Source organism: Callorhinchus milii, unplaced genomic scaffold, assembly GCF_018977255.1.
Source record: "Callorhinchus milii isolate IMCB2004 unplaced genomic scaffold, IMCB_Cmil_1.0 Scaffold4, whole genome shotgun sequence".
Classification (NCBI taxonomy): domain Eukaryota; kingdom Metazoa; phylum Chordata; class Chondrichthyes; order Chimaeriformes; family Callorhinchidae; genus Callorhinchus; species Callorhinchus milii.
In genome coordinates, this window is record NW_024704745.1 from 14705344 (window position 1) to 14733286 (window position 27943).

Below are 27943 nucleotides of genomic sequence, written 5' to 3' on the forward strand. Positions count from 1 at the left end.
CATCTCGCGCGCGAGGACCGTGACCGGGAAGCGCCGCACGGAGGGTGGCGTCTGGCCGCCCTGCTCGAGGCCGGCTGCGGGACCCTCCGACCCGGAGGCCAAGCCATTGCCTCTCGCTTTCACAAACCAGGTTGAGTCTTTCAATTCGGTTTCAAATTGTCCTGAGGGTGAGGTCCAGGGGTCCAAACCCAACTCCTGGACCAGCAGAGCCCAGGGGTCCTGTCTGCCTGATTTCCTGCCGCCTCGCCTTGTTTTGCCGGGGCTGTGAGTTGGGTGAGACACATATTTAGGAACAGGACAACGGCAAAAATCAAAAAAAAAAAAAAAAAAATAACAAACGTTTGTTTCTCCGGTCCCCGCGGCGGGTGCCGGGCGGGCGGTTTTGAAGTGGCGCCGGATGTTCGGGGGCGAGTCCCGGTCGCACCTTCTGTTTTTTTTTTGGCCGCTATCGCGGACCGTAGTGCTGGAGGGCTGTGCCGAGCGGCGGCCCCGCGCGCCCGAGACCGCGAGACTCCGAGACTCCCCGAGACTCGACACACGCGCCGCGCGCGGCGGCCATGGAACGCGGAATGGTAACGGCTCGTGACGTCGCATCAACTGACAATCTGACTGACTGACATCCGCACTGACTGACTGACATCCGCACTGACTGACTGACATCCTCACTGACTGACATCCTCACTGACTGACATCCTCACTGACTGACTGACATCCTCACTGACTGACATCCTCACTGACTGACATCCTCACTGACTGACTGACATCCTCACTGACTGACTGACATCCTCACTGACTGACTGACATCCGCACTGACTGACATCCTCACTGACTGACATCCGCACTGACTGACATCCTCACTGACTGACATCCGCACTGACTGACATCCTCACTGACTGACTGACATCCTCACTGACTGACATCCGCACTGACTGACATCCTCACTGACTGACATCCTCACTGACTGACATCCTCACTGACTGACTGACATCCTCACTGACTGACATCCTCACTGACTGACATCCTCACTGACTGACATCCGCACTGACTGACATCCGCACTGACTGACTGACATCCTCACTGACTGACATCCGCACTGACTGACATCCGCACTGACTGACATCCTCACTGACTGACTGACATCCACACTGACTGACTGACATCCTCACTGACTGACATCCGCACTGACTGACATCCGCACTGACTGACATCCGCACTGACTGACATCCGCACTGACTGACATCCGCACTGACTGACATCCGCACTGACTGACTGACATCCACACTGACTGACTGACATCCTCACTGACTGACTGACATCCGCACTGACTGACTGACATCCGCACTGACTGACTGACATCCTCACTGACTGACATCCTCACTGACTGACTGACATCCTCACTGACTGACATCCTCACTGACTGACTGACATCCACACTGACTGACTGACATCCGCACTGACTGACTGACATCCACACTGACTGACTGACATCCTCACTGACTGACATCCGCACTGACTGACATCCGCACTGACTGACATCCTCACTGACTGACATCCGCACTGACTGACATCCTCACTGACTGACTGACATCCACACTGACTGACATCCTCACTGACTGACTGACATCCTCACTGACTGACATCCGCACTGACTGACATCCTCACTGACTGACTGACATCCTCACTGACTGACATCCGCACTGACTGACTGACATCCTCACTGACTGACTGACATCCTCACTGACTGACATCCGCACTGACTGACTGACATCCGCACTGACTGACTGACATCCTCACTGACTGACTGACATCCTCACTGACTGACATCCTCACTGACTGACTGACATCCTCACTGACTGACTGACATCCGCACTGACTGACATCCTCACTGACTGACATCCTCACTGACTGACATCCTCACTGACTGACTGACATCCGCACTGACTGACATCCGCACTCACTGACTGACATCCTCACTGACTGACATCCTCACGTCAGGAGGACGTCCCAAGGCGCTGCACAGTTGGGTGACTGACCCGAGCAGGGGGGAAATGGTCAGGGTGAGGGGAGGGAAGGGAGGGAGCGAGGAGGGGGGAAATGGTCAGGGTGAGGGGAGGGAAGGGAGGGAGCGAGGAGGGGGGAAATGGTCAGGGTGAGGGGAGGGAAGAGAGGGAGCGAGGAGGGGTGACATCCTCAGGGTGAGGGAAGGGAGGAAGCGAGGAGGGGGTAGAGAGTCGAGAGGGGAGCTGACTGCACGGTCAAAGAGAAAGGTTTTGAGACCGGCCTTGAAGGAGGAGATGGAGGAGGCGGCGAAGGCACTGACATCCTCACTGACTGACATCGATGGTAGGGCGGTTGGGGCGGGGGACGTGGAGCAGACCGGAGCCGGAGGAACGGAGGGTACGGGCAGGTAGGTAGGGGACTGACTGACTGACATCCGCACTGACTGACATCGGCACTGACTGACTGACATCCTCACTGACTGACATCCGCACTGACTGACATCCGCACTGACTGACATCCTCACTGACTGACTGACATCCACACTGACTGACTGACATCCTCACTGACTGACATCCGCACTGACTGACATCCGCACTGACTGACATCCGCACTGACTGACATCCGCACTGACTGACATCCGCACTGACTGACATCCGCACTGACTGACATCCGCACTGACTGACTGACATCCACACTGACTGACTGACATCCACACTGACTGACTGACATCCTCACTGACTGACTGACATCCGCACTGACTGACTGACATCCGCACTGACTGACTGACATCCTCACTGACTGACATCCTCACTGACTGACTGACATCCACACTGACTGACATCCTCACTGACTGACTGACATCCACACTGACTGACTGACATCCGCACTGACTGACTGACATCCACACTGACTGACTGACATCCTCACTGGACTGACATCCTCACTGACTGACATCCGCACTGACTGACTGACATCCTCACTGACTGACATCCGCACTGACTGACTGACATCCTCACTGACTGACTGACATCCGCACTGACTGACTGACATCCTCACTGACTGACTGACATCCTCACTGACTGACATCCGCACTGACTGACATCCTCACTGACTGACTGACATCCTCACTGACTGACTGACATCCACACTGACTGACTGACATCCTCACTGACTGATATCCGCACTGACTGACATCCGCACTGACTGACATCCGCACTGACTGACATCCTCACTGACTGACATCCTCACTGACTGACATCCGCACTGACTGACTGACATCCTCACTGACTGACTGACATCCGCACTGACTGACTGACATCCACACTGACTGACATCCTCACTGACTGACTGACATCCTCACTGACTGACATCCGCACTGACTGACATCCTCACTGACTGACTGACATCCGCACTGACTGACATCCGCACTGACTGACATCCGCACTGACTGACATCCTCACTGACTGACATCCTCACTGACTGACATCCGCACTGACTGACTGACATCCTCACTGACTGACTGACATCCTCACTGACTGACATCCGCACTGACTGACTGACATCCGCACTGACTGACATCCGCACTGACTGACATCCGCACTGACTGACTGACATCCTCACTGACTGACTGACATCCACACTGACTGACTGACATCCTCACTGACTGACATCCGCACTGACTGACATCCGCACTGACTGACATCCGCACTGACTGACATCCGCACTGACTGACTGACATCCGCACTGACTGACTGACATCCACACTGACTGACTGACATCCTCACTGACTGACTGACATCCGCACTGACTGACTGACATCCACACTGACTGACTGACATCCGCACTGACTGACTGACATCCTCACTGACTGACATCCTCACTGACTGACTGACATCCACACTGACTGACATCCTCACTGACTGACTGACATCCACACTGACTGACTGACATCCGCACTGACTGACTGACATCCACACTGACTGACATCCTCACTGACTGACTGACATCCTCACTGACTGACATCCGCACTGACTGACATCCTCACTGACTGACTGACATCCGCACTGACTGACATCCGCACTGACTGACATCCTCACTGACTGACATCCGCACTGACTGACATCCTCACTGACTGACATCCGCACTGACTGACTGACATCCTCACTGACTAACATCCGCACTGACTGACTGACATCCACACTGACTGACTGACATCCGCACTGACTGACTGACATCCACACTGACTGACTGACATCCGCACTGACTGACTGACATCCGCACTGACTGACTGACATCCTCACTGACTGACATCCGCACTGACTGACTGACATCCTCACTGACTGACTGACATCCACACTGACTGACTGACATCCTCACTGACTGACATCCGCACTGACTGACTGACATCCGCACTGACTGACATCCGCACTGACTGACATCCTCACTGACTGACATCCTCACTGACTGACATCCGCACTGACTGACATCCTCACTGACTGACTGACATCCGCACTGACTGACTGACATCCGCACTGACTGACTGACTGACATCCGCACTGACTGACTGACATCCTCAGGGTGAGGGAAGGGAGGAAGCGAGGAGGGGGTAGAGAGTCGAGAGGGGAGCTGAAGGCACGGTCTAACTGACATCCGCACTGACTGACTGACATCCTCACTGACTGACATCCGCACTGACTGACTGACATCCCCACTGGTAGGGCGGTTGGGGCGGGGGACTGACATCCTCACTGCGACTGACTGACATCCTCACTGACTGACATCCGCACTGACTGACTGACATCCACACTGACTGACATCCTCACTGACTGACTGACATCCGCACTGACTGACTGACATCCACACTGACTGACATCCTCACTGACTGACTGACATCCGCACTGACTGACATCCGCACTGACTGACATCCGCACTGACTGACATCCTCACTGACTGACATCCTCACTGACTGACATCCGCACTGACTGACATCCTCACTGACTGACATCCGGACTGACTGACATCCTCACTGACTGACATCCGCACTGACTGACTGACATCCGCACTGACTGACATCCTCACTGACTGACATCCGCACTGACTGACTGACATCCTCACTGACTCTGAGACATCCACACTGACTGACTGACATCCTCACTGACTGACATCCGCACTGACTGACATCCGCACTGGACTGACATCGCACTGACTGACTGACATCCGCACTGACTGACTGACATCCACACTGACTGACATCCTCACTGACTGACTGACATCCGCACTGACTGACTGACATCCTCACTGACTGACATCCGCACTGACTGACTGACATCCTCACTAACTGACATCCGCACTGACTGACTGACATCCTCACTAACTGACATCCGCACTGACTGACTGACATCCTCACTGACTGACTGACATCCGCACTGACTGACATCTGCACTGACTGACTGACATCCTCACTAACTGACATCCGCACTGACTGACATCCGCACTGACTGACATCTGCACTGACTGACATCCGCACTGACTGACTGACATCCTCACTGACTGACTGACATCCGCACTGACTGACATCCTCACTGACTGACTGACATCCTCACTGACTGACATCCGCACTGACTGACATCCGCACTGACTGACATCTGCACTGACTGACATCCGCACTGACTGACTGACATCGTCACTGACTGACTGACATCCTCACAGTCGCTCCACCTCGCCCCCTCCCTTGCCTCCTTCAAGACCCGTCTTAAGACCCTCTTCGAACGTGCCTTCGGTCACCCTCCTCCCCCCCCCCCGGCTTCCACCTTCCCCGATCTCGACCCCCAGCTCGGGTCCAAAACACTGATTGTCACGCGCCTTGGGACATCCTCCCGACGTGAAAGGCGCTATACAAATGTAATTTTGTTGTTGTTGTTGCATCATTCAATGAGTGCTACAAATATAAAGGTTTGTGTCTTGTCATCAGGAAAAAATGAGAATATTGTATTATTTGAAAACTTTGTTAAAAGAGGTGCAAACTGTTTTCATTGGAGGAGGGAAGTTGAGAGGTAAATAAGTTATTTAAGCGAATGAAATAATTGACTGTGTCAAACTGCACTGGTAGGGGATTAGAGGACAAGACAACATAGATTAATACTGTGATTAGGGGAAGAAAAGAAGAGATGGGGAAGAAAAGAAGAGATGGGGAAGAACACCTCCCAGAAGGTGGTCAGAGAATGTTTGATGGAATGACTTGACAGATTAGCTGTTAAAGCAGAGTCGATTGGGGAACATTTAAAAGAGAATTGTACAAGCACGTGAGGACGGAAAAGTATCAGAGGCCGTAGGAAAAAAGGCAAGGAATTGGGATTAGGATGGATGGATTCACCACCACAGCAAAAGAGGGCCAAATGGCCTTCTAGATTGTGGTACATTTTCACAGTTCTATGGCACTGATCAACAAATGGAACACATTCTGTGAGGTGCAGAGTAAGTGAAGACAATAACAAGGGAAAATTACAGGGGAAATTACTTTGACCCTGGTTGCGACAAGCCAATAGAGATGTCAGTGGCCTTGTGAAGCATATCAGGCCCAACATACTATATTCTTCTTTGTAAAATTCATATGGTTGGTGTATGCTTAAATCCACTGAACACCTTGTTTTCATTTTTTTCCTTAGGGCCACACTTTATTAGCAGTCGGACTTGGTGTCGCTGCTGTAGCATTTACAGGTAGGCAAAGGTTATACTGTTCATACTTTGTAGGTCTTCATAAAGCAAGATTAACCTGACACACCAATACAGTCCTTGGGGTATGTTGCACTGTTGGAGGTGCCATCGTTTGGATGAGATATTAAACAAAGGCAGTTTGTGCCTGTTCAGGTGGATGCTAAGGATCCCATGGCACTATTCGAAAAGAGAAGGAAGTATTTTCCAGTTTCATTGCCAATAATTCCTCATATAATATTATTCACTTCATGGCTGTTTGTGAGGCATTTCTGTGCACAAATTTGCTGCTGCGTTTGCCTATAAAATACATAGTCACTACACTTTACAGTATATCCTGCAAAGTGCTTTGGAACATTCTCCTGATGTGAAAGACGCTAAAAAAAATGCAAGCGATATCCACAAACAACCACAAAGTGAATGACCTTTTTTTTGGTCTGGGGAATTGTTGAAACTTCCTTCTCTTTTCAAGTAGTGCTTTGGCATCTTTAATGTCCACCGGAACAGCCAGGACCTCAGTTTAATGTCTCATCCAAAGCCTGGCACCTGCAACAATGCACCACAGCCCCAGCACTGTATTGGAGTGTCAACCTAGACTGTGAGTTCAAAGTGCTCGTGTGGGACTTGAACCCATAAACCATCTGATTCAAACACAGAATGCTATCAACTGAGCCAGGCTGTGCTTTGACATGTGAATGTATTTTGCCAACTTATCTGTAATTGCAGTTCACTCCCATAGATATTAAGGTATTAAGTAGTATTTTGTGTAGCTGTTCATAGCCGGTCATAGAATTTGTTGTTTCTAAGTAAGCAAAGTTAACAAACACCATAAATTACTGCATTGACTCCTGTGTATCTGTATTGTGGACATGTGAAATCCGCTGAATTTTTTCTTTGTAACTTGTCTACTGAGCAGAATACATTTTAGCCCAGGGCATCTAAAATAAAATGTTTTAGCTTAATATCAAAGTGACGATTAGAAATTCAATGTTTGGATTTACAGGTCGCTATGCCCTTCGTCTCCGGAAGCCTTTCGAGCAACTGATCACAGAAACAGTCAAAAGCATTCCAAATCCTGTAAGTTTGCTTATTCACAGTTGCTGAATGGCCTCAGTCATGAGTAAAGGTGAAGAACCGGCCCATACAGACCAGCATACAGAAGTTGCAGGTTCAAATCAGCAGGTTCTGCTAAGTTAGCTGATCTCATATGTCGGGTACAGAATGACCTTAGTCGTTCAGGATTAGGAAGGGGAAAAAATTAACCTTGGGTTCTTTTTTCTTCATTTGTGTATGTGAGAGGCTCAGAGTCTGCCATCACTCACATGGTCAAAACGCTTGCCAACTCTCACTGTTGAGCATCACACATGAGTAATGGCCTCTCGGAATGTCTTCCTTCACCTGCAGAACAATAACAACACACTCCAATAAATTTACATTTATATAGAGCCCTTCATCTCAGGAAGATGACCCAAGGTGCTTAACAATCCTGACTTGGCACCCAGTCTACAGGTGGGAGCTGAAGGGGTTAGGAAGGGTACAGATGATCGAAGCTGCAGTCAAAGAGGGAGGTCTTCAGGTGGAACTTTGAAAGAGTGAGTCGGAGGGACTCCAAAATGGAGTTCCAAAGATTGGGGCTCAAAGCCCCCTCCGACGGTGGGACGGATAGGGCAGGGACATAAAGCGTAGAACTGTGCCACGATAGAAGGAATAAAGAGCCTAATGCTTTCACAAGGTGAGGAGCCTGGAATGTTAATAGAAAAGGCTTGAGACTGTGATGATTGAGATGATGCCTGCAGTCATTTTTATTACATTTTAATCTACAGAGTTTAGCAGCATATTACAAAGGAGGGTTTGAAACAAGAATGGATAAACGAGAAGCCAGTCTTATATTAGGTATCAGGTAAGTGGCTTCACTCTCTTTTTCAATTACTTTTCCAGGAACATCAGTAAATATATATTTGAGCTCTTTCCCTTGCACAGTAATATGAATCTAAGAATTTTGGGGGGCTTCTGGTTACCTTTTGGGTTGTTGGAAACCTCAGCATGTATGTGTGTATGTGTGTGTGTGTGCGCGTGTTCATACACAATTAAAACCCTCTAAAGAGAGGGGAGAGGAATTAAATGACCGTTGAAAGGAGGGAGGAACAATTAGCCGAATGGTATAACGATGGGGGTAAAATTCTTCAAGTGTGTATTGTCAAATTTGCTATGTTTTGAAGCAAAATATCACCCTTAGGATTTGATTACCTTTCTGATTTCTATCTCTTTCCTTCCTTCCCTCTCTCCCTTCCCTCCCTCCTTCCTTCCCTCCCTCCCTTTGTTCCTTGCTTCCTCGTGAGACATTTGGCTCAGGACCCCTACGTGGGAGATGCTATGGTTTTAATGTTATTCTGCTTTTCCAAACACCGGGAGGCAGCTGAGAAGCTATTAGCAGCTTGTGAAAGGCTATTAATGCATTAAGAAAAACAAAACTGAATGAGATAGCAGCAGGAAAGTGTTACAATTCTTTGGTGAGCTGTAGGATAGCTGCTAAAACTGATAAAATTGGTTAATGCGAAGAGCCATTTCTCTATCATTTTTGTAATGCCTTATTTTTTCCACAAGGGGGAATTCTTGTATTGCAACTCTATTCATTCCTCTGTGTGAGAGCAGGTTGTTCTGGCATTAATCATTTCCAGAATCTAGACATTGACAAAACATGTAATTTGTCATCTTTACTTCTATAATGTATACTCATGGCAAAGTGTTAATAAGCTGAACAATGGCAGTGTACAGTCAATGGGCTAGAGTAGCAGCTTTGAGGGAAGATTCAGTGATATCCAGCCATGTTTCCCATAACAAACAAAACTTTTATAAAGCAAAGCTATTACACCACATGCTGTGAGAGTCACTAAAATCGATGTGCATGCTCTCTAAAACCCATTACCAGACATTTTTTAAAGTTGGTTCTGTTGTAAGTCATGTGGTTTCGGCTGTCTCTTTACTCCTGATGCTACCAGTAAAGGTGAGAGTCGATCAATATTGTTTTCTCTCTCTCTCTCCAGCCCATCAGCTGGTAGAACAAAAATTAGAGAAGCTCACAGAAGAATTATGGTTCTGAATCATCCTGACAAAGGTAAGAATTTAAAAGGTAAACTAATCAGGTAAATGTTTTAAAATAGTTTCAAAGTCTGACTTCTATCAAGGATAAGTAACTCCTTATTACTGATCCAGCTGGAGTGGAATGATACTTATAGGCTGTTCATTCTTTGTGTGGTTCTCACCTATTGGGAACAAATACCATTATACACATTTAGAAGCTACGATTTAATTGTCAGCGATGAGTCTTCTTGCACCTATAGAAAGTATGGAACCCAGGAGACAATTTGGCCATCAATTGTGCTTGTGTTATCAGCTTTCCACACTAATCTCATCCCCTACTTTTACCCCATACCATTTCATTTTCCCTCACATATTTATCCAGTTCCTTTTTACTGTAGTTATGGACGCCCGATTCTATCGTCTAACCATCCTATGCTTTTTTTTTTGTCACACAGGTATTTGACACACACAAAAAACAAACTTGAGAATTCCAGACATGCCAGAAATCTACCTTTGCCTGGAATGGAATTGTGCTGGGGATGGGCAGGAGTGGTGCTGGGGATGGGCAGGAGTGGTGCTGGGGATGGGCAGGAGTGGTGCTGGGGGTGGGCAGGAGTGGTGCTGGGGATGGGCAGGAGTGGTGCTGGGGTGGGCAGGAGTGGTGCTGGGGGTGGGCAGGAGTGGTGCTGGGGGTGGGCAGGAGTGGTGCTGGGGTGGGCAGGAGTGGTGCTGGGATGGGCAGGAGTGGTGCTGGGGTGGGCAGGAGTGGTGCTGGGGGTGGGCAGGAGTGGTGCTGGGGGTGGGCAGGAGTGGTGCTGGGGGTGGGCAGGAGTGGTGCTGGGGGTGGGCAGGAGTGGTGCTGGGGGTGGGCAGGAGTGGTGCTGGGGGTGGGCAGGTGAGGTGCTGGGGGTGGGCAGGTGTGGTGCTGGGGGTGGGCACAGGTGCAGCGCTGGGGGAAGGTGGGAGCAGCGTTGGGGATGGGTGGGTGTCGTGCTCATTCTTAAATGTAATAATTGGAGGGTCAGGCCTGCTGGTGGTGTAGGTGTCGCTGGTCTTGGGCGCTGGCCGTCACTGTCATTTCTGTGTTAAACACCAATAGTGGATAACTATGAAAGTTTATATATTTGAATTATAACCACTGGCAATGAACACAATGCAATTTGCTTTTAAAGAAGAGGGAGAATGGTTCCTCCCCCTCCCACCCACCCCCCACTTCACCCCCCCCCCAACCTTTGTAATATATGTCTGTTTGTATTTTTTTTTGCACAATCCCTTTTAAAAGCTGTTATGATCTCCACTATAGGAGCGTTCTCTGCAGGCAGCTACAAACTACAGTGCTTGTGCATTTGTAGGTTGATTGAAATTTGCATGAAAATTGGTTTTAAAGCAGTTTGAGAATCCATTAAATTTCAATGCTGATGAGCCCGCATGTTATCCATCTTCTTAATTCTCTTTTGATGGCTGCACAAGTGCAGCACATACTTGAGTTAGGAAGATTAGAGTACAGAGGGGAGGCAGTGGAAAAGTCTATGATGAGATTACTGATGTTCACTAAACCTCTGTCACAGATGATTACGATTTCTAAAGCAATATTTTGGTGTATGTGTATCAATTGCCATTTTGAGAACAAACGTAGATGCTCACAGCTGTTGCACATTGCCTGTGACATCTCCTCCAAATCACTGAAGATGGTGTTATTTGTTGTACGTAATTTATCTAAAATGTACATTTTTGGGTGGAAAACTAAAAGCATTGCCACTTTCACAATTTGTCTTTATGAAAGATGCATTGTGAAACGACCTTTTGGTAAAATAAGATGTTTAATGATATTATAATAAGTCCACATGTTATCCATCTTCTAATATTGTGATTGTGTGATCATTAATTATGATAACAATCTGGAGATTTGTTCAGAGTCTTCAGCAGGTTAAAAACACTCTGAAATAAAAACCTTGGACCTTTGCAGCAATTTAGCATAGCAAACCATCTTTAAAGTACTTTCCAACAAATTACTGTGAGGTGTAGTGACTGTTGTTGTAAGCACACAGCAGCCAGCAAGGTCGCATGAATGGCCATGAGTTGAATAGAGGACAAGGCGGGTGAGAGAAGTGGGTAGACGTAGATAAAGTGATGCCTGATGTCCACAGTGTGAAGGTACTGAGAGAGAATCGAAGAAAACAGTGTACTGTTAAGGCTGCTTTTTTGCCTTAAGCTTTTCGCAGGAATTACCCTGCTTTGCAGAATCAGTTTTTATGAAAATTATATTTAAGGATAGTGGAGAATTTCAGATTGTAATATAATTAGGGTAATAAAATTGGAGGTAAAGATAACAATAATACTACAAATAATCCTTGCATTTGATATAGCACCTTATCACATTGTCAAGATGACTCAAGGCACTTACTTCATACACTGTAAAGTGGATGTATTTTTTGCAGCTGAGCATTTTTTGAAACTAGTTTAAACAAACAAAAATTTCCTCTTGGAATAATTTCACAAAAACTGAGTATTCCTGAGTATTTTTGGTGGACTGTGACTCAAACCTGAAACTGTATGAAGTATTTACCTAGAGAAGGATTTGTGGAACAATTGCTTGCTAGAACCCAACGCAAAATACCTCAGATGCTGGAAATCTGAAACAAAAACAGAAGTCGCTGGGAACACTCAGCAGGTCAGGCAGCATCTATGGAGAAAGGAAAGTGAGTCAATGTTTCGGGTCCACGGCCCTTCGTCAGAACTGTTCTGATGTCAGCACTGATCGTTGACCCGAAACATTGACTCACTTTCTCCAATAGATGCTGCCTGACCTGCTCAGTTTCCCAATTGCTTACCTGAGTTGGTTTAGTCAATTTATTCTAACTGAATGAAAACTGGAGCTGAATCCAAGTTCAAACTAATTGAATTCTCAAAATAATTCTAAATTTATTGTGCCCCACTTTGAGGGGGACGCCTATTTTATGACCAGTAAATAAATATTGGCCAAATGGGGAGTTAGTAATCATTACGCTTTTATGTATGAGAATGCAAAGAGTTTCACAGTATTCGAGTTTGTTTGTGAAATTTGCTTAAATCATGGTTGTGCATCTTGTGAGAAGAAAACTGATAAATTGATCAACACTTTTGATCTGAGTGCAGATGAAACATGGCTATCTCTGGAGGTTGTCATGATAAACAATGGTGTTTTTATTGCAGATGAAGAATGAGTAAAGCTCAGTTTATGATCTGAATTTAAAATGTTGCATCTTTTCAGGAGGATCTCCGTATCTGGCTACCAAGATCAACGAGGCAAAAGATATAATGGATTCTGTCATCAAGAAATAATTCCTCAGGCTTACGGACCACTGACACAGCTTTATGTATTGTGTTTAATTTAGTTGTAAAACGCTGTGGGTTTCTTCAATTTGTTAAGGAATTTTTTAAATTATATGTATTGAAAGAAACCAACACTTTACCACAAACTGTTTGTGAAATGTTATGTATAATAATGTTCAATTAAGATGGATATGTAATAAAATGGGTTTTGGAACTCTAGTTATTTTGGCTTACAACAACAACAACAAAATTACATTTGTAAAGCGCCTTTCACGTTGGGAGGACGTCCTAAGGTGCTGGACAGACAGAGTTTCGTACACAAGTTGGAGGTCGGGGCGGGGGGGGGGGGGGGGTAACGGGTGGAAGGCAGGAGAAGAAGCAGGGAGATCGAAAGTGTGGTTGAAGAGGAGGTTCTTGAGATCGGTCTTGAAGGAGGAAAGGGAGGGGGCGAGGAGGAGGGACTGCGGGATGGAGTTCCAGAGGGTGGGGGCAGAGTGGCAGAAGGCCTACCCGCCAATAGTGGGGCAAGCGAGGCGGGGGACGGGAAGCAGGCCGGAGCCAGCTGAGCAGAGAGAACGAGCAGGATAGGAGGGACTTAGGAGGTCGCAGAGGTAAGGGGGAGCAAGACCATGCGGGGCTTTGAAGGTGCAGACCAGGATTTTGAACTGTATCCTCTGTGTGATGGGAAGCCAGTAGAGTTGGGCGAGGATGTATGTGATAGGGTCACAGAGCCTAGGGTGGGAGAGGTCGCGAAGCCTAGTGCGGGCTCAGTTGGTAGCTAAAGGTTCTCGGTCAAGCCCCAAATCAAGACTAAGTTTGTAGTTAGACTGTCACTCACCACAGTGAGGGGGGATGTAGTGCACAGTCAGAATTGCCACTTTTTGAATTAAATGTTAAAAGCCAGACTTCAGACGATATTAAATATCCCACAAAGCTGTTCAAAAAAATAGGCAGTTTACCTGATGTTTTGGCAAACGATTCTCCAGGTCATTTACCTCATGATTATTTCTGGGTCATGTTGGTGCAAATGGCTTCTGCATTTGCCTGTAAGACAAATCCCTGCAGTTGATGGTAATTACTTGCAAAACACTGAGACATTTCACTGGATAAGTGCTATTTCAAGAAATCTTCTTTAGCTGAACTACAAGGCACAAGCAATGTCATTTTCTTTTGTATAAAATGTGAAATAGATTCTGCAAGATCAATCTTTCAAGTTCACCTGGAAAAGTGAAAGCACCTTTTGAAATGGGAACTGTAAATAGAATACATGTGCTGACCTACCTATAGGTAGGATAGTTTGGGGATAATTGTGGCAACCCAGATGGTGATGAATTAATTCCTTTACATAGGTTTGCACATATTTTGAACAGAAAGTCCTGTAAATATTTAATTATTCTTATGTTATCTGCAGGAATATAGAAATTAGACTTGAACCTTTAAAAAAGGCAAAAATGTTCTTTAGTGCAGATCTCTTGAAGGTGTTTCTGCCACTGAATTCCTATTAAATAATTTTCAGTTAAATGTTACAAGTTTCATATCAATACCATATTCATAAAAGGTCCTTTAACAAGAAAAACAGACCAAATGACATAGTTTTAAAGGGGTCCGACAGGGAGTGAACAGTGCATCACCCATCAGCTGGGAGAGGGGGAAAGAGAAGTAATGCAAGAAAGGTTATTCCGATAGTTTAATAATAATAATAATCCTTGCATTTGATATAGCGCTTTTCACGTCTTCTAGACGTCTCAAAGCGCTTCACAGAATATACTGTAAAGTTAATTGACTATATTTGTGGGCAAAATGTCTGCAAAAGGGAATCTAAAAGGAAACTTGCGATTTAAATATTATGAATAAGTGTGGGGAGGTTGAAGAGTTGAGAGGTTTTGACTGGTGGTTCAACCTGGTTGTTACTAAGTCAGTTATGCTTTTATCTCAACCTTTACGTATATCCATGGAATTAGCTCACAAGTCAGCCAGCTGGTACCAGAAAGCAAGATATTTATATTTAGACTTATGATTTAGACTTACCTGAAAATGTTGGCTTGCAGGGTTAACAGGAACATAGTCTGGGGCTAATACTCTAATGTAGTGCGCCTTTATTGTCAGATGTGCTGTTCTTCAAATGAGATGTTAAAATGAGGTTCTATCTGCCTGTTCAGATGGGCATTTAAGATTGCATGGCACATTTTGAAAAAGGAAGGAGGTTTCTCCCAGTGCGCTGACCCACATTCCCCCAGATAAAAAATGGTCATTTACTTTGTGGAGTTAGTGGCACATTGCTCTGGGCAAATTGGCTACTGAGTTCACTTACAAAATACACAACGTGATGATAATATGTGGTCTACTGTTTCTTGTGCTTGATGACATATTCAGCATTTTGGATCACTGTTTCTCTTTAAGATCTTATTTTCATAATAACGGGTATGCATCTAATATGATAATAAATAATAATGAGGATATTATTATTATTATAGATCTCCCAAAAGTAGATCAGGGCAACAAATATAAATCTAATTCAAGTCTGCCAAGAATCAGAACCCAGATCAGAAGGGAGAAGAACAATGAAGGAAACTGTGCTTGATTGTACAATACATTTCCAGTAACTCAGATCTGCTGTAATATACACAACAACAACAAAATTACACTTATAAAGCGCCTTTCACGTCGGGAGGATGTCCCAAAGCGCTGAACAGTCAGGTATCGGGACCCGAGCATGGGGTAGGGGTGGTATACAACAACAACAACAACAAGATTCCATTTATAAAACGCCTTTCACGTCAGGAGGACGTCCCAAGGCGCTGCACAGTTGGGTCATGACCCGAGCATAGTATAGGGGTGAGGGAAGGCAAAGAGGTGGGAAGGAGACCAAAGGCATGGTCGAAGAGAAGGGTTTTGAGACCGGCCTTGAAGGAGGCAAGGGAGGAAGTGAGGCAAAGGGACCGTGGGATGGAGTTCCAGAGTGTGGGGGCAGAGAGGCTGAAAGCCTGGCCACCGATGGTACGGCGGGTCGGGCAGGAGACATGGAGCAGGCCGGAGCCCGATGAACGGAGGGAGCGGGTGGGTTGGTAGGGAGTTGGCAGGTCAGAGAGGTAGGAGGGGGCAAGGCCATGGATGGCCTTAAAGGTGAGGACGAGGATCTTGAACTCGATCCTCTGGGGGATGGGGAGCCAGTGGAGTCGGGCGAGGGTGGGCGTGATGGGGTCACGGAACCTGGATGATCTGGAGCTTGTGAAGGGAAGAGTTGGGAAGGCCGATGAGGAGGGAGTTCCTGTAATCGAGTCTTGATGTGACGAATGCGTGGGTGAAGGTTTCGGCAGCCTGAGGGGTGAGGCAGTGGCGGAGTCTGGCAATATTGCGGAGGTGGTGGTAGACAGTGCCAGTCATGGCGCGGATGTGGGGGAGAAAGGACAGTTCAGGGTCAAACAAGATACCCAGGTGCCTGACTGGCTTAGTGAGGTTGAGTGTGCAGCTGTGGAGGCTGATGCTGCCAGCGCCTAAAGTGCAAAGGTGTTGGCGTGAGTCAATCAGGAGGGCCTCGGTCTTGCTGTTGAGTTGGAGAAAGTTGGCTCTCGTCCAGGACTTGATGTCGGCCAGGCAGTCGGTCAGGATGCCAGTAGTCCTGGAGTTCAGGGTGGAGGCAGAAAGGTACAGTTTGGTGTCATCCGCATACATGTAGAAATTTACCCTATGTCTGCGGATGACACCACCAAGGGGGAACATGTAGAGGGTGAAGAGGAGGAGACCGAGGACAGAGCCCTGAGGAACACCGCACAAGACGTTACGGGGGCTGGAGGAGAAGCCATTTGCCGCAATGAAGTGGAGGCGGTGTGAAAGGTAGGACCTGAACCAGTCAAGGACAGAACCTTGAGGGTTGAGGTGGGAGGAGAAGCGGTGGAGGAGGATTGAGTGGTGCACGGTGTCAAAGGCGGTGGAGAGGTCGAGGAGGATGAGGAGGCAGAGGGATCCCTGGTCACACATGGTCAGGATGTCATTTGTGACTTTGACCAGAGCAGTTTCTGTGCTGTGGGCAGCACGGAAACCTGATTGGAGGAATTCATGAAGGGAGTGAGAGGAGAGGAAAGAGCAAAGCTGGGAGGCAACGGCTCTCTCTTGGTCCTTGGATAGGAAGGGGAGATTTGAGATTGACGGGTAGCTAGATAGCTGTGATGGGTCAAGGGAAGGTTTCTTCAAGGTGGGGATGATAGTGGCTGTTTTGAAGGGGGAAGGAACAGTGCCCAATGACAGATTAATGATGTCGGTGAGTAGTGGGGCAAGGAGGTGGAGCTGGGATTTAAGGAGAGGGATAGGGATGGGGTCCAGGGAGCAGGTGACGCATACACAGTATGCATCCAATCATAGAAGCCCCACTTGCCTTTAAATGTAATGGTATTGACTCACACACAGAAGGCATGTTACATGTTGTTAAAACATGTAACTATTCAAAAAGTGAAGGGAATTTACCCCAAATAGAATTAGTCATTTACTTCCTTGCTGTTTGTGGGACCTTACTGTGCACAAATTGGCTGTCGTGTTTGCCTACAGTCACTACACTTTACAGTGAATCCTGTGAATTGTTTACGGACGTCCTCCCAACATGAAAGATGCTTGAGTTCATGTCTGCTCCTGCTACTTTTTGAATCGATCTGTCTTAACAGCTCCCTCAGTTTCCCACATACAGAAACCAATCCACTTTAGAAATGCAGCACTGACTGAAGCTTTGTTAATGGCTGTTAGCGGCTGACACGGAATTAATCTAATTTCGGAGAGCTCCTTTTGAATTACCATTTTGAGCATAAGATCGTTAAGGAATAACAAAAGGCTATTTAGCTGAACAATTCTGTCCTTTTTGATGTATCAGGGCCACTTACTTTCCTTCTTACCAAGTCCCGCAATCTATTCTCTTTCTCTTTCTTCAGACATGTACCTAGCTCTAATATTCCCTGTTTAATTGGAATGACTAATAGTAGAAATGTTTTTGTTGTGGTTGTGAATAATTCAGTGGAGAATGCTGGCAGAAATTTTATTCCTTAAAGATGGACAATCATTTTCCAAATATGCCTAATGTCTAATAGACCTCCAGAGGCCTGGTTGATGGACTGCAGAAAAATTTACCTTGTGTATTTGGATGTAGTCCATTCCAGAGACTGTAAAAGGGAATATATGTGCAGTAGCAGCACATTTTGTAAGATAATCCATCCTGCCATCATAGGAATTAATTCTAATGGAGCAGAAAATGAGCCATCAGAGCAACTCTATGTGAGTTGCTGCCTTTCAAGTCAGGTCTTCATGTCAAGTAATATCTACGCTACCCGTAGCACACCTGGACTGCAATATCTGCACTGAGTAGCAAGATTTCTGCAATGAGTAACAGCAGCAACATTTCATGACACGCCTTTTCAGATCCACATGTGGAATTCTCTCCCAGGTAGTGTTGTCATCTGGAACTCTGCATCTTTTACGTGAAGGTTAAGACAAAAACTCGATCCTTACCTGAACCAGGGGGATGGAGTGCACACTCATCCACGTATAGCATAGCTGGCTGTGACTATTCTCAAGTTTGCTTTCCATTCTCTAATATTCAACCATCTTTCTTTCCAATCAGGTCATATTTTCCACTATCTTTTTGATCCACAGTCAGTAGACTTTGCAGTATATAAAACATTTTGAGAATGACCTCCCGACGTGAAAAGTGCTAGATCAAATGTAATAATAATTATTATTTATTTTTTCTTCTCATAATTTGCAATTAAAAACATAACATCGCTTCCTACAATTTTCCTGGTGACCAACAGTATCACTGGTCCACAGTTGAAAGCATTTTCTTGCTTAAAACAGAATTGTCACGCAAACAATGGAGGAATTGTTAAGCATTCTCCTTTTTGTGTGCCAAATAATTCCTCATGTAGATCTGAGTTGATCAATAAAGAACTGACATTTATTGCTCCTGCTGGAAAGGACTAATTATTTTCTATGTGTTAATTTTTGAGTAAACTTTTGTTAATGATTTTTGTTTGGTCTGCACAATTCCTCTGAATAGCTTGTCAGGGAGCGGATAGAGATTTCCCAGTGGTCTAATAAAGAGTGACTTTTTTGCTCTCTCTAATTTCCAATGAAGCTGAATTGCAAAGGATCTCAACAGCAGCTTGCATTTATCTAGCGCTCTTTATGTTTGTAGGGTAACATCTTGGAGCTCTGTTCAAACACTGAATGGTAATAACATAAATTCATGAAAAAATAATTATTTTCTCTCATTTCCGCGAGCTCAAGATAACAAGATTTGAATGATTTTGGAAATTTGCACAGGCATTAATCTCTTCATCTGATGCGGTTTAATATCTCTCATTTGAAATTCTCGGAGGCAAGTCCAGCAGTCAGTTTGACTGAACTACCATGGAGTCATTATAGACAGCTTTGATTCATTTTTTGTCTATTTTACGCTATACAAACAGTGTAACATTAAATACTTCTTGGTACAGATCATTACAGTGTTACATCTCTTTTGTTCGGGATGTGAAATAACTCTTTCTTTAACACAATCACTGAAATGCACAAAGTGATAATTGCAAAACACAAGTTAATTTACAGTCTGCCAACCTAGCCCCAGCTAAAACGGTCTCAAATCATGTGTGTTGATAGGGACAGAAAGGTAGATTAATGAACAGCCTTATCAGACAAAAAGCTCCTACATGAGAACTGATTTATGGGAAAGAAGGGTCAGTCTGGAAACCAAGCAGGGCAAGCCAGAGATATTGTCTGGCAGCTTGCATCCGTCTGCTGCCATTTTTTACTGCTTCAGCATTTAGCAGCAGGTCACAGGTTCACTGCACTTACTGTTTTACAAGCTTCCACAGAATATCTAGGAAGCTATCACAGGCCTTACCTGCTGTGCTCCCTTTCTAATGCAATATTAGCTGTGCTTCAGCAACTATAACTATAATTGTGATACTGCCTAGGGCATCTAATGGCATGGGCAATGGTACCAGTGTTAGAGTGAGCATGTTTTTGAGATGTTTTATTAGCCATGATTTTTCTATAGGTGACTGCGTTGGCACTAGTTTTGAATTTGTGCCATCATTACATGGTGCACAGAGTTCTGTATTTAACCCAGAAGGGAAAGAGTTGGTGTTGTAATTGTTATAACGTCTCAGTAGTTCTTCTGTGCATGTTTATATCATTAACGTTTGTGTAAGAGGTAGCTGTGCTTAATCACACGGTTTAATTACCAACTGGACAATGCACCAGAATAGGCAGTCAGATTTTCTTTTGCTATAACACCTACAATATGAAAAACAGGCCAGACCCTTGTTTTGTCAATCATTTAATCCATAGGACGCGATGCCAGTGAGACAGGTGTATGTGTGAAATGCCAAAATCAGATGTTTTTTTTAGTATTATTAAAGATGTGTATAAAATATAGTAAAGGGCTGATTGTGAGATTGCTTCTTTAACAATCTTAAAGGCTGAGAATTTTGAAAGGAGATCTTTGGAAGGAGCCCAGTGTGATTTGTACCAAATGCGTTTATACTGAGTGGTTCAAATCACGTTGTTCCTGGAAGCACACTACAGTTAGACCCTAATGTGATTTGCTCTGTCTCATTTATATTTCACAAATTGCTGCCCAAATCACTTTGATACCTGCCAGCCATGCGGTGTTGATGTCTTAAAGCATTTGCTGATGTCTCTCCTCACAAAGGCTAAAGATCACACGCAGGCACATTTCAGGAGAAGCTCTCCCAAATATATCACCGTGAACAAAACTCGACAGATCTCAAACGTGCCTCAGTGGTATGGAGTGCTCTGGACAGGGACACTAGACAGCTTTGCGTTTTAGAAAATGAAAGTCAGACATTACCCCTGTGCAAAAAGTTATAATTTAAACTTTCATAAAAATAATTTATTTCTAAATTACACAATAATAACAGTGTGTGCGGCGCGATACGTTTTCATTCACATCCTGCCACAGACATTAAGGTCACATATTACTGCAGGTAAATAGAGATATTCCCATGTTTTCTTGGTTTATCACAGATCTCCACTGTGAACAAATCTGAGATGAATTCTGAATAACCGATAAATACGCAATAGAGATCTGTTGGCTGGCATAGGGAGATTTACTAACAGTCCAACCCTGACTTGCTGCTTGAAATTCATGTTCAGCTTTTGCCTTGTGCTCCGTTGGGAGTTTAGTGCCAGCCTTGCAATGACAGTGATATTGAATTCACGTACGTCTTAAATCAACAGCATATGACTTTTCTGTGACATAACAGTCCTCAAAACACTTCTGTTCACTTTAACTACTACTTTGGGTGCTGACCGGATAAGCGTTCAATTCCCAACCGCCAGCTCCAATAAAAAACTCCGTAAAATTCTTGATAAGGGGCGATGAGTTTTGCTTTTTGCAGAACTAAGCCATTTTTTTTTGCCCCATTCTGACAGTTTTCAGGAGCTGTTGAATGGATACATTTTTCACTTTAGCTGAAGAAACAACAGATTCAATCAGCGATTTAAAATTGGAGCTCGGACAGATTTCTGACTGTAATCCCCTGCACGATGATCGAGTTTCAAGTGACGGTTGTCAACCTGAAGTTAATTTCAGTCTCATTGACTAACTGTTTTGATCCCTTCGAACCCGCAGAATTTCCATCTCTTCTCCAGCGTTGCGCCCACGCCTGTGAACTCTTGCTTGAACATGTGCGGCAATTGTATCATAAGTATCTCAATTTCTCCTGCAGATATCTGCAAAAGAACATTTATAAAATACATCAAAATATAATTCAGAACAGGTCTTTTGTGTCTTTTGCAGATTGTGCTGAATTTATGCCACCATGTACTTTCAACCCCAGTATATGATCCATCCAATGAATTGTGCACAGTGACTGACTGAATCTACTTTCAGCTGCTCCCCAGAGGGCTCAAGATCCAACGTACAATTTAATTTTTAATAGTGAGCTGTGGCAACCCAGATTACATTGCTGGCCATAGACCTACTGAAAATCTTCTAACTCCTTGCCTGAAAGATAACTGAAATATATAACTGCTGTTTGACGTCTGCATTGTGGATCAGAATGTGGTAATCGGGATATCAGAATTGCATACACTACAATTTCACCTCTAGTATTCTGAATTCAGAGATACAGAATTACGAGAATTATGAATAAGCTGTGAGGTCTGTTGGTCGGCAACAATGACTGTGAGGCATGTGGAGGATGGGCATAGGTTGTCTGACATCAGCCACCCTGACTGCCCCATTCTCCATTTCCACCGTAAGGTCCAGCTGCCTGGAGCGAATATCTCTCCTCTCATCCACGTCCCCACTCTTCTTGTCACTCCTCCTCCTCCTCTGGCTCCGCACCCCCTCTTCTGCAAACCCCTCTGCTGCCTGTCCCTTCCACATCGTCCTGCAAAATGTCTGAAATACGATTTGTTGTTCTTGATGGGGGGGAACGATGGTGATGAAATTAATGAACTAGAAGTATTCTGTTCATCTGTTTATTCAGCAAGATCAGAAGTAAACTTGTGGTATGAATAAGAGTACTGAATGGCCATTACAAGAGCCCTATTCATGAAGCCTTCCTCTGTTCTATGTGACTACATGGGATGTCCGTTCCTCCTCCTTGGGATGTGATTGGCACAGTATTCACTAGGAGCTCTTGAGCCATCCTTCCTGTTTTAACAGTTTATTCTACCGAAGCCTGTTTCACTATTGCCCTCTCACAATCGATTGCGAATAAATCAAATGAATTATTGCGGGCGNAACAAAAAAAAGCTTTGTGTGGGGTAAATTTACAAAATAGAATTCTCAGGAAATCGCACGGAGTATAAATCAAGTCTGACATGCAGAAAAGCACTATCTACAGGGTCTCACCCACAGGAATCTCACTTTATCATGAACATACTTCAGAAGTGCACTGTGCACTAGAATGGCTTGACACTTCCTGAAATGGGGGATCACAGAAAGCACTTTAAACTATTTGTTATATGTCACTTGTGATGAATGGGATTAGACCAAAATACTAAAGCTGTATTTATGCTGTTGGAAGCAAAGCATTATTGCCGCTAGCAGTGGAGCTGTGTGATTTATACTTCCTACTCCCAATCACATTGTCCAGGTGCTCGGGAGCAGAACCCAATGTCAGGTGATTTCTAAGAATGTAATTAAAGAGCCAGTGTTATGACTGCAACAACAACAACTTGCACTTATATAGTACCCTCCAGCAGGGAGTGGCGGACTCACGGCTCTGTCTTTAACTGGTTCACATCGCCTGCACTTCATCTCCTCAAATGGCTTCTCCTTTAGCCCCTGGACCATCTCATGAGACGTTCCTCAGGGCTCTGTCGTTGGTCCCCTCCTCTTCAACATCTATATGCTCCCTCTTGGTGACATCATCCGCAGACATGGGGTCAACTTCCATATGTATGCGGATGACACCCAACTATATTTCTCTGCCTCCACCTTGACTCCAGGACCACTGTTGTCCTGACAGAACGTATGTCAGACATCAAGTCCTGGATGAGAGCTAATTTTCTTCAGTTGAACATCAACAAGCCCGAGGCACTCCTGATTGGCTCCCGTCAGCGCCTCCAATCCTCAGGCACTGACAGCATCACCATCCATGGTTGCACACTCCACCTTGCAAAGCCAGTCTGAAACCTGGGGTCTTGTTTGACCCTCAACTATCCTTTCTACCCCACATTTGTGCCATGACCCGCTCTGCCTTCCCTCACCTTCGCAACATCGCCCGGCTCTGATACTGTCTCACACCGCTGAAACCCTCAAACATGCTTTCATTACATTGGGCCTCGACTATGCAAACTCATTGCTTGTTGGCCTCCCCAACTCCTCCCTCCACAGGAAACAGATCATTCAGAACTCTGCAGCCTGAGTCCTCTTCTGCACTCGGCTCCGCAACCCTATCGCCCCCATCCTTGCCCAACTCCACTGGCTTCCCACCACACAGAGGATACAGTTCAAGATCCTAGTCCTCACCTTCAACACCCTCCATAGTCTTGCTCCCCCCTACCATCCTGCTCATTCCCTCCACTCAGTGGCCTCCGGCCTGCTTCACGTCCCCCGCCTCGCTCGCCCTGCTATTGGCTGCCGGGCCTTGCACCACTCTGCACCCACCGTCTGAAACTCCCTTCACCTCGGCCCCTCCCTTGCCACCTTCAAGACCCATCTCAAGACCCTCCTCTTTGACCGTGCCTTCAATCTCCCTGCTTATCCCCCAGCCCTCCACCCTCCCCGACCCCCAGCTCGGGCCTGAAACTCTGAATGTCCAGCACCTTGGGACGTCCTTCTGAAGTGAAAGGCCCTACACAAATGAATTTGTTGTTGTTGGGGGTAAGGATTCTGCCCTCTCATCTCCTGTTTATACTGCAAGGGAAGGCCCTCTCAGGTACTGTGGTTATAGATGAACAAGTAGCAGGAAGCTTGCTGGACACTGCTCTCAATTACAAGCTGGTTATACTTGAGCAGTAGCCCAACACACACTTGTACACGTACATCAAACATGCAATGGTTTTAGCCAACCTGCACCTAATACTCTCTGGAATTAGGTAAGCAGGGTATGTCCTTCCAATTTGGGCACATGAACAGCCAAGAGCTGAATTTAAGAAACTACAGAAATCCAACTTCAGAGTTAAGACTGAACTCAACATTTTGCCAAATTCTGGGCGCTATAACATAAATCGAGCGGATCTAGGCTGAGGTGAAATATCACCTCTTGTGTGTTCAGCACAAACTCGCAATGCAACCCTTGCTGTGCTTCAAATGGTATTCTTAATGCAATGCCTTTTTACATTCCATTTTTAGGACTGTCTTCATAGTTTTAAAGTAAACTGAGCCTTACATCCTATCCTCTCAGTCGGTTTTCTGAACCTGAAGACAGAGGCAAGTGAGGAAGTGACTTATGGTTGTGCTGCCGTCAATCAGTCCACATTGTTACTGGGAGCAGATGATTCTCGTATTATTAGAACTGCTGAGCCAACCACAGCTCACTGTCCTGACATTATTGGAATTAAATTTCATGCTGCAGAGAACAGAAACAAGTGTTGCTACAGCAACAGATTCTCACCCATAGCAAATGACGAAAACCCCAAACAAGATCAAAATAAACAGCAAAATGAAGGTTGAAAAGATTTGCTCATCACCTGAAACTATGCTGATTTTTCAAAAGCACGAAATGGAATGTTAGGCCGGCTTGGTTGGTAGCATTCCCTCCTATGAGTCAGAAGGTTGTGGGTTCAAGCCCTACATCGGGACTTTGAATTCACATGATCCAGGCTGATACTCCGATGCCGTACTGGGGGTGTCTGAACTGCTTTGAGATATCTCTATGATGTGTTAAGAGGTTTAACAAATGCAAGTATTATTCATTATTAAAAATCCAATCCGATCACTCATTATCAGCCACTGAGTTTAGGGTTTCAAGATGAGGGAGTTCATGAATCAGACAAGATCTACCTCAATATACCTACTTTGATTTTTGAATAATATTGACAGCACTGTATACTCCAGATTACCTTTGTGTCCAGTCGCTGGAGATAAGACCACAGGTATTCTATGTTGGCTCCAAACGGATGGACGTGAAGGAACGTTGCAATAATACCTGTTTTAAAGAAAAACAGTAAATCAGAGCTTTTCCTGATGATTTAACAGATCTTACAATATAGGAAGTGAAAGGTCACATCAACTTTTGACATTCCTTAAAGTGGTCAAGTCACAGGAGCTGGATGGATTTCAACCCAAAGTACTGAGGAAGGGGAAAGACAAAACTGTTATGAAGTGTCTCACTAAACTACGAGTTGGCTTAAGAAGAGAGCGATCTGTGGACCTGCAGTTACAGGATGTATGACACATTTTAAGCTTCCAGTGTGGACGAGCTGGCTTCCTACATACACATAGCAATCTGGCCAGTTTGCACTGGGAAGTGGTGTCAGCGGTCACTGGAAACGACAGCCATTCTCCACCCCCCACCCCGCTCCCTCATTATGAGGCGGGATTTAAGAAGAAAGATCTTAGTTAGTTCTTTGATAAGCCAATTGCACACAGCAGTTTCCCACGACACTTGTGGAATAAGTGACCTAATTATTATTATTATTTATTTATTTTGAAGGGATTATTACCTCCGGAAAAGCGATCCACAAATTGACTAACAACTGGTTTCGTACTTACTGCTAGGTAAACAGAGGCATGTGGAGTACGGAAACTTGTCCAAGGTTTCACCCTGCCCGCGAATCAAACCCAGATCCTTTCGCCTGAGAGGCGAGTGCTCTAACCAAGATGCTACAGAACTCCACACTGTTTCAAATTAACCAGGGAGAAGTTAATAAGCGTTTTGGGACATCTTGAAGACGTGACAAGGCGCTATGTCAAATGTAAAGATTATTATCATTATTACATTAAACTACAAAAAAGAAAAAAAACTATAAAATCAGCAACAAATAAATCTACAGAACACTTTACAAAAATGATGGCAATGTGACAAAAATAACAGTCCTCTTTAGCCATGCTGTTCAACATATACAGGAAACAAACAAGATGGAACCAAACAAATGTAACTAAAATTCACTGAAAAATAAAATTGCATTCAGTTTTTTAATTATTTTTTATTGTGTCCAGTAATTTTTCCAACTTTCTCCCCATTGACCTCTGATCCGCTTGCCCGGTTTCATCATTGTTCATTGTGTTGTGTGGTGTTGTTTTGGCAGTGAGTGTCGGCAGGCTTCTCGACAGTAGAAGACTTCACAAGCCGAGCTTGACGTCTCCCCTTCTGGCTGCCAACTACATGTACAATAAGTAGAGAGTGTTGTAGAGGGGCCAGGAATAGGAACTCTGACTGTTTTTTTTAAAACTCCCTAACCCTGGGAAGGACAGAGGCAACTTGGCCTCCCCGTGCTGCCCTGGCTGAGATCGGCAAACTCAGGACGGGCCAGAATTTGAACCAGGAATTTCAGGTTGGTATAAAACACAAAATACTGCAGATACTGGAAATTTGAAACAAAAACAGAGGGAGAGCTGGGAAAACTCAGCAGGTCAAGCAGCATCTATGGAGAAAGGAAAGTGAGTCAACGTTTTGGGTCCACGACCCTTCGTCAGAACAGATTTCAGGTTGGTAAACTGCAGCTCTATCCACTGCACCATTGTGACTGATCCCCTACAATTGTTTGTGATACATTTAAAAATTCATGGTAGGGTCATCCTCCTCCGTAAACCTTGTATAGCGAATTTGAAGAGGATTAAACACTATTCCACAGAGTGTGTTTTGCCAATTTATCCCTGTGCACTTAATAATTTTAAAATTGCATTACCCATACTTATAATTTAATTTTATATTTATAGCATTCGTATTTATAATTGAAAATATGATTGCATTTATTTATAAGCACACAGGGACAAATTCACCAAATGTAGCAAATACAGCAACATTGTGTTCAGCCGACATCAACAAATTTGTTCCATGGAGCGTAGCGAGTAGGATAATTCCCCCAAGACATACCTTTGCAGTGATCAAAAATGAAAACTATTTCCAAGTCATTATACCAATTGCCGAGCTGAGCATCTCCTGATAGCTTTAAATAATTTCAGTCTCCGCAACCCATTTTTGCAGTTCAGAATTTAGTGTCACGTGGAAATATAGAAATCTTGCATTAAATCCCCTGATGTAGTTTATTCGTACAGCACGTGAGAAAGAAAAGCTCCAAGAACTGAACCCTGGGGATCTTCACTACACCGTTTATAAAGACATTTAATTTGCAACTTTACTTGGAAACATACAGTCTGTGACTTTACTGTGGATTCTGTGATACAGTCATGACCCTGAAGCTGTGTTGTGACACC

The 27943-nt window shown here is 45.1% G+C and overlaps 2 protein-coding genes across 4 annotated transcripts in view; one reads left to right on the top strand and one right to left on the bottom strand.

The window, feature by feature from the left end:
- Positions 1-428: 428 nt before the first annotated feature.
- dnajc15 (DnaJ (Hsp40) homolog, subfamily C, member 15) lies at positions 429-13323 on the top strand. 2 transcript variants are annotated; one of them, XM_042334291.1, is made up of 6 exons: positions 429-572; positions 6666-6717; positions 7715-7788; positions 8535-8611; positions 9756-9826; positions 13043-13323. In XM_042334291.1, the coding sequence occupies exons 1-6, from the start codon at positions 558-560 to the stop codon at positions 13111-13113; spliced, it is 360 nt and encodes a 119-aa protein (XP_042190225.1). In that variant the 5' UTR covers positions 429-557; the 3' UTR covers positions 13114-13323. The 2 variants fall into 2 exon arrangements, with proteins under 2 accessions (XP_042190225.1, XP_042190224.1); XM_042334290.1 differs by lacking the exon at positions 429-572 and adding an exon at positions 5892-5952.
- Positions 13324-19414: 6091 nt separating this feature from the next.
- The window catches only part of enox1 (ecto-NOX disulfide-thiol exchanger 1), a 264627-nt gene continuing 256098 nt past the window's right edge, over positions 19415-27943 (bottom strand). For both annotated transcript variants that reach the window (XM_042334343.1, XM_042334344.1), the window contains 2 exons: positions 25627-25712; positions 19415-21840 (listed from right to left, as the gene is read on the bottom strand). In XM_042334343.1, coding sequence (XP_042190277.1) covers positions 21703-21840; positions 25627-25712 — 224 coding nt within the window. In that variant the 3' untranslated portion in view covers positions 19415-21702. The remainder of the gene's footprint in view (positions 21841-25626; positions 25713-27943) is intronic.